Source organism: Coregonus lavaretus, assembly GCF_964263955.1.
Source record: "Coregonus lavaretus genome assembly, chromosome: 19".
NCBI lineage: Eukaryota > Metazoa > Chordata > Actinopteri > Salmoniformes > Salmonidae > Coregonus > Coregonus lavaretus.
In genome coordinates this window covers 38,579,893-38,587,923 of record NC_140006.1, presented here as the reverse complement: position 1 = coordinate 38,587,923, position 8,031 = coordinate 38,579,893, and the positions used below count along the sequence as shown (strand labels likewise).

Sequence of the window (8,031 nt, the reverse complement as noted above, 5' to 3'; positions counted from 1 at the left end):
TTGCCACATAGACCATAGATGTCACAGAAATCGTTCAACATTGTTTAAATTACATTTTATTTCATCCAAGCTTGCTTGTGTGTTATAGTTTAATCTGATGAGAATGTCATTATGTAATTCAATATATAAACAGCCATCAGAGTAAGTATTATGTAACAATGTGCAGTTACACTGGACCTACCCATGTAACTCTACATTGTAAATACTGACGTGGACAGATAGGAATCACTTCCATGTCAGTCAACCAATAAGCCAGCAGAGGGCACACTGACATTCCTAGTGATTGGCTAGGGTTGAGAAATGCAACGTCACCATTCTTACTTTATTAGTTATTTGAGTTTTTCATGTCAATTTCCCCATTTAAAGTGTCTCATTCACATACTTTGCATTGAATTAGACATCATTGAATTATATCTTGTGATTTCTTGACTCTAGCATACCATCACTTCTGTTATCTGTGTTCAAGGAAAATGTCCATTGACTCTTATCTTCAAAGAGCACTCACAAACATGTCATTTTATTTGTGTTTCAACTCTGTGTGGCCAAATATTAACAGAATCTATCCAAATGAACTTTATTTAGTCAAAACAAAATTAAAGCAGTGTTGTCTTTTTGTAAATGATCAATGAGGACCCCCCCCCCCCCCCCCCCCCCACACACACACAGGAAACTGTTGAGCGTGAAAAACCCAGCAGCGTTGCAGTTCTTGATACAAACCGGTGCGCCTGGCACCTACTACCATACCCCGTTCAAAGGCACTTAAATATTTTGTCTTGCCCATTCCGTCTCTGAATGGCACACATACACAATCCATGCCTCAAGGCTTAAAAATCCTTACTTAACCTGTCTCCTCCCCTTCATCTATACTGATTGAAGTGGATTTAAGTAACGTGAATAAGGGATCATAGCTTTCACCTGGTCAGTTATGTCATGGAAAGAGCAGGTGTCCTTAATGTTGTGTACACTCAGTGTCTGTGTCATAGTGTCTCATACTGTGGTTAGTCCCCTGTAGCTCAGTTGGTAGAGCATGGCGCTTGCAACGCCAGGGTTGTGGGTTCGTTTCCCATGAGGGGCCAGTATGAAAAATGTATGCACTCACTAACTGTAAGTTGCTCTGGATAAGAGCGTCTGCTAAATGACTAAAATGTCAATGTAAAATGTTTGTCCTCTGGGGAAGTTCATGGTATTGTGTTTTCGTTGACGCCTTTGAGCGCGTCATAAAAGTTACATTCTATGGTAGATGAGATCACCTACACTGACTATTATAAGACTATGATCATGGGATAGAAGATAGTAATTATAAATTACTGTTAGGATGTGCATTTTCACATTGACAAATGAAAAGATAAATGTATGTTTTCATAATACATTCCTTTATTTATAGTTCACATAAAGCTCTGCAGTTTACAAAGACAAGTGTTGATAACATTCCTGAGGACTTGTAGCTTGAGAGCTGGTGTACTTACAGCTGGTGGGCTTGAGACAAAAAGCGTACAAAACAAATACAGTACAAAGTGCTGACGTAGGACATTGCACTAATGAACTGAATGGACAAAAAAATTCTGACAACTCAGTGTAAGGCACCTTCAATACATTGTGTATGCATGTATGTATCCATGTCGGATAATATATTATTTTGACCAAATTACAGATTCAATGACAAACTTTCACTTGGTGGAAAGACATAAAAAGCGGCTGTACCATAGTAATGCAGACATATACTCTGCCAGCAGAGGGCAATCTGGGTTGGTAGTACATGATATATTCACAATAATAAGATAAGAAACTACAAAGAACTGGGTAATACATTAGCTCATGTCCAGCTGAACATGCCCCCATATACTGCATCTATAACAGAACTGGGTAATACATTAGCTCATGTCCAGCTGAACATGCCCCCATATCCTGCATCTATAACAGAACTGGGTAATACATTAGCTCATGTCCAGCTGAACATGCCCCCATATCCTGCATCTATAACAGAACTGGGTAATACATTAGCTCATGTCCAGCTGAACATGCCCCCATATCCTGCATCTATAACAGAACTGGGTAATACATTAGCTCATGTCCAGCTGAACATGCCCCCATATACTGCATCTATAACAGAACTGGGTAATACATTAGCTCATGTCCAGCTGAACATGCCCCCATATCCTGCATCTATAACAGAACTGGGTAATACATTAGCTCATGTCCAGCTGAACATGCCCCCATATCCTGCATCTATAACAGAACTGGGTAATACATTAGCTCATGTCCAGCTGAACATGCCCCCATATACTGCATCTATAACAGAACTGGGTAATACATTAGCTCATGTCCAGCTGAACATGCCCCCATATCCTGCATCTATAACAGAACTGGGTAATACATTAGCTCATGTCCAGCTGAACATGCCCCCATATACTGCATCTATAACAGAACTGTACCAATGTAACAGTGTTTCTCAATATGAATGAACATTTGTCGTAGTTTTCTAGAAGTAGACTGTCCAACTGAAAACATTCAGGAAGAAAAGTCATACATAACTGAAAACCGAACACATTAAGTAAAAATTATTACCCGATAATAATTCCTATTCCAAAATTCAAATTTCCAAAATGTATATTCCATCACAGGACATTTCTCAAGATCTTAAAACACACACATTAACATGTATACACAGTACATACTGGATTTATATACAAACATACAGTAAAATGGCTATAAATAATATGAAATATTCACATTTGGAGGAAACTTGTCTGCCAGTGCCAACAAACACAACAATCGACAGCGTGGTACTAAGACACTATGAAAACGTGTTCCTAAAACAACATAAAAAGGTTGCCAGCCAATCTCACTCCATCGTCCCAGTGTCCATTTAGCAGGCCTTGGCCAAGCCAACGAGCATGTCCTGGTTCGCCCGGCGGTACTGAGCCTTGGTGTTGGTGACTGCGCCGTGCTTCTGCCGGAGATGCAGCCTCAACTGGCTCTTGTGGCGAAAGTGGAGGTCACATTTCTCGCACTGAGGAAGAAAAAGAACGAACGCAATGAGTCACTAATTGAATCAAACTGCCTCTCAATGGGTTCATTCATACATTAAACTAAGGGTTAGCAGGAGGACAGAGGATATAGCCACTATGCATTTAAACTAAGGCCCTGGGTACTCGGCTTAGGCTATTGATAGGCAGTCACAGGAAGCCAGGAAGGGATTATAGGAAATGGAGCAGTCCAGATTAACCAGATACACACTGGGTCAAGTGAACGGAAAGACAAGGCACTTACATGGTAGGGCTTTTCTCCTGTGTGGATGCGTAAGTGGCTCTTGAGGGTCTGAAGATGGCGGAAGTGCGTCCCACAAATCTCACAGGGATAAGGCTTCTCCCCTGTATGGATCAGCACATGGGCCCGGAGGTGAGCTACCTAGGAACGAAATACATAAGATACTTTCGATTTGTAGGAGACAAATTCAAGTATACATAATTATATATGAATTATATTTGTCCTTCATGAGTGAATGACAGATCATAGCTGTTTCCTCACCTGTACGAAGCAAGCGCCACATGTCTCACACTTGTATGGCTTCTCTCCTGAGTGGATGCGGGTGTGGGTCTTGAGGTTGGCCGGCCGGTTGAACTGAGCGCCGCAGATGTTACAGCGGTACGGTTTCTCTCCTGGAATACAACAGGCATAAAGAAACCATGAAACACTGATCCCACCCAGGACCCTGTAAATACGCTGTTATTAGTTACAGTATGTGGATCCCACTTTTGACACCAAAATTACGTTATTCGTTTGACCGTACAGATATTAGTTAAGATGTAACAGAAGTCTTACCAGTGTGGACAGTCTTGTGGCTGGCGAGGTTCCCTTTGTAACGGAACGCAGCCTGGCATCGGTCACACTTGTATGGCTTGTCAGCATGGACCTGGAGCATGTGGCCTTTCAGGGAGTCCGCTTCCGCAAACTTTGAGTCGCACTCGTTGCAGAAGTAGGAACCATTCTCTGCAAGGGAAACTTTGAGATTTAGTCAATTAAAACAACATGAATGTAACTATACTGTGTGAACGTTTATTGCATTGGCCCCACTCATTGAAACACACTACTGACCACAGCTTGAGTCGGAGTACTCAGAGTGCAGCTTATTGGTGTCCTCCCCGCTGTAGGAGCCAGGGGAGTGGGGACACTCCTCCAGGTGCTGAGCGGCGTCCGTACCACAGGAGGAGCATCTCTGCTGGCTAATGCTGTGATGGCTGGCCTGCGGCACAAGGATCTCTTCCCCATGCTCGTTGACTATCTCTCCAGTCTGCAGCTCTTCAATGGGTCCCTCTGATCCACTGGTCCTGTAGGGGCCCTGTGGAGGGGAGCAGTCCCCAGCCTCAACTCTCCCTACCTGGGACTCATCCTCCTCGGAGGTCTGGTTCATAACGATAAACTTGTACTTCTTCCAGTTGCGGGCCTTGGGCTCCTGGGAGCAGCCAGATGGCTGGGTCAGGGCCGGGGCTGCGTTCCTGCTGCAGCCGCTGGACTCGGTGGGGGAGTTGGGTTGGCAGTCAGAACGGAGGGGGCTTTGGGGGTTGCAGATCACCCCTTTGCTGAAGCCTGGGGACAGGCTGAGGGAGTCGGGCTGGGGGTGCTGGTTGCTGTCCTCCTCCATGGGGGAGGCCCCTCTGTGTTCAGGCCCCTGGAGGCCGCCAAATGACCCCGACTGACGGCTGGAGCAGGGGAGAGGGCGGATGATCATAACTGAGGAGGAAGAGGAGTCGGATGACAAAGGGTGGTGGATGATGGTGGTCTCTGTGCGATTCGCGGGAGAGCAGAGTTTCTGAGAGACGGCGCCCCCTTTGGGAATGTCACTGACATTGCAGGCGTCTGGCATTTTTCCGATGGGGATGGGGACGTGTTTTCCATGGACGTGGTGGGAGCTACCCGAAGCATTGATACCACTGAATACACTGGGGGAGTAGCTCCTCCAGTCTCTGAGAGGAGATATGGATGTGTGGCTGGGGCTGGTCACCACCCCATCCAGAACCCTGAAAGCAGGGAGGTCCTGAGAGAGACGCATTGGGCTGGCCAGTACCTCCTCTCTCTGCAGACTCACAGACTGCTCTCTAAAGGGCAGAAAGGAAGATAAACTATTTAGTTCCAAACTGATACTATTTAGTTCCAAACTGATACCATTTGGATGTGAATAAGAAAAATAGGGCCTGGAAATATTCACAGACCTGACCAGGAAAAGTTCCAGGCACTAGTAGGCTACATTTTTACATTTCAGTCATTTAGCAGACGCTCTTATCCAGAGCGACTTACAGTTAGTGAGTGCATACATTTTCATACTGGCCCCCCGTGGGAAACGAACTCACAACCCTGGCGTTGCAAGCGCCATGCTCTACCAACTGAGCTACAGGGGACTGTAGGCTACAGACCTAGTATAAATAGATGAGCAATTATGCATTTTTTCCCGTACCTGGACTTGATGAACCTGCGACAGGTATCCACCACATGTTCCATCTGGAGGTACGAGGCTGTGTTCATGGTAACCAAAACAAGGCTGTCCTTCAGGGTCAGGGTGGAGGTGTACATGAAGTCCAGCAGGATGGCAAAACCATCAGGGTCCACCTTGGGGTCCAGGCTGATGGCACTCAGGTTACTCTTCAGGGGGTCCGTGAATATGGAGTAAAAGAGCCCACTATAAAATCAAAAAATAACAATCACATGTTACGATTATAACCCTTTTCTCTCACAATGACAATCCTATAGCACAAGAAGGATGATTGGCCTAAAAACTGGTAGTAGGTCTTGAACGTACCTGCAGGCCACGAGGACCGTCTTGTGAGCGCAGAAGTGCTGACCGTCAATCTGGATAGTGACATCCGTCAGGATATTTCTACTGCGGAGTCGGTTGAAGTTGAGCAGTACATCACCGGCATGGCGGGTAAATTGAATACAGCCATCTGCCAATGAGGCCATAGTGTCAGAATCTGAGGAAACATGGGAAATACCTTGTAAATTAAGGACAATCTGCCAAACACAGATTGTGAGAGTTGCAGAATGATATTAACATAAAGTAAGCAAAGCTGTTCTTTTTTATTTAAATATGTAATATTCTCTATATGAGGACGTAGTACTATCACTCTATTACCATTGAACTTGGTGTGTGTCAGAAATATTTCCTCAATAGGTGGCGCCATTTCAATGTCCAACAAAGTAAACATCATTGGGGGAAAGTGGACCACGTTTCTGCGAGTGAGGCTACAGACAGATATTCCTAACCATATCAACTATAGGGTATAGCCTACATCTTAGAGGCATTGAACTGATGTTCATAACATAGTGACAAGCCATGATTGCTGTGGCCAGTGGGAAAGTAGACTTTGTACAGGCTACAGTGAACAAGTTAGGCTATCTGTTGGTGTCCATAGCGGATTACATATTGCTATTAGACCTTCCAAAGACAATTTAGAATTAAACCTTACAATAAGTTTAAAAAATAAAATATTTTTACATTTAGAAATTGTGAGTTTTACTCAACTGCAAATGTTTTACTATAGGCTACATTACTTTGAAACAGTTTGATAAAACTTCACGTTTAAAACCTATTTCATCCGTTAATAGCTCGGTGTATTCGATTATGACCGATTTGCTTTTGGCATATATCCAAGCCCACGAATACACACGGCACCTCAAGAGGAGCCCGAGTTTCGCGCATGGAACGTGTCTAGCGTTTAGTACATTCCGTCTTGGGTGCGCACAGATTAGGTTGCTTCTAAATAGGCTTCCTGTTTTTCGATAGGTCTAGAAGTGGAAAGCCACCTGGTTTAACCCATGACATTAGACCCAACTTATTTTTACCTTGAAAAATAAAATTCTAAAAAAATTGGAATATGGCAAAATAGGCCTATGCGTAAAATAGGGTGTAGGATTTTAGGAGTTTCAAATGCATGTGCACATAGGCCTACACATTGCACAGAGGCTCCATGTAAGTTTAGTACAAAACTAGTAGGCAGTTATTGATAATAACGGTCCATAAAAACAGATCAAGAATGTACATCTGCGTCAACATATTGTTCGATTTTTGTTTAGACTCACTACCGATCGAAAACGTTGTCGACAGTTTAGCAGTCGAAATCTACCAGCGAAGTGAAACCACCATCAGAGAGAGGGAAAACAGTGCGCAAAGCTGAAAAGTAGTACGCAGTGATCTAACCAGACTGGCTCGCCCTGTTGCGCTACTTTTCTTGCTATAGTTTACTGATATTTAACGACTATTAAATATATACTTTTTGAGAATATTAAATTCATACTACCCGGAAAAACTACTTTGATCAATCTAAAGAAATCTGACTATATAACACAAAAGTAATATTTCTGTACAGTAGGATAGGCTATAAACCAACTGCACATTATGACTAATATATTATCTCTCGATAATATCTATATTTCGATAAACCAACATGATCAAAGTAGGACCATTGGCAATGAAAAAACCCCAATAGTTTCGCAATGAAAGACGAACTTCCGAGAAAATCTCTCGCACACATGCTGCTTAAGCAGATGATATACTAGACTACCTGACCATGCATCAAGTATAAACATCAGCAAGACGTCTAGCAACTGTAGTCTAAGAAACCCCACTGTTCACAAAACGAAAGAAAACATTAGAAATCAAAAGTATTTAAGTATTTAAAGTTGATCAATAGAGCCAATGAGCCACAACGCATGTCTACCACTACAAGTAACTTCTGATATAATACTGTCAAATAATGGAGAAAAAAATCACCTTGTAAAACTTTCCTGGAAACTTCGTGCATCACCAGTTCTGAGAATGCAGTTCTAAGAAACTCAAGGGCTTAATTCTCGGAATTCTACCAGTGGGCCATACCATTTCCAAACCAATGAGGAGGGTACATGATGTTGTGTGTGTCGTTTTATCGTCATTACAGGAAATATATTTGGATATTCAATTTAGACTGTTAAATACGCGCATATACTATTGATTCAGATTCGAAAATAAACGGTGATATGGATTTGAACTATGACAACTAT

General features: G+C 43.1%; 1 protein-coding gene across 2 annotated transcripts; it reads right to left on the bottom strand.

The window, feature by feature from the left end:
- Positions 1-1,352: 1,352 nt before the first annotated feature.
- On the bottom strand, positions 1,353-7,814 carry LOC311146400 (B-cell lymphoma 6 protein-like). Of its 2 annotated transcripts, none has more exons than XM_084182902.1 (8): positions 7,766-7,814; positions 5,795-5,966; positions 5,453-5,674; positions 4,096-5,096; positions 3,823-3,990; positions 3,529-3,659; positions 3,271-3,408; positions 1,353-3,010 (listed from the first exon to the last, which is right to left on the bottom strand). In XM_084182902.1, the coding sequence occupies exons 1-8, from the start codon at positions 7,794-7,796 to the stop codon at positions 2,867-2,869; spliced, it is 2,007 nt and encodes a 668-aa protein (XP_084039028.1). In that variant the 5' UTR covers positions 7,797-7,814; the 3' UTR covers positions 1,353-2,866. The 2 variants fall into 2 exon arrangements, with proteins under 2 accessions (XP_084039028.1, XP_084039027.1); XM_084182901.1 differs by lacking the exon at positions 7,766-7,814 and adding an exon at positions 6,128-6,474.
- Positions 7,815-8,031: the final 217 nt, after the last annotated feature.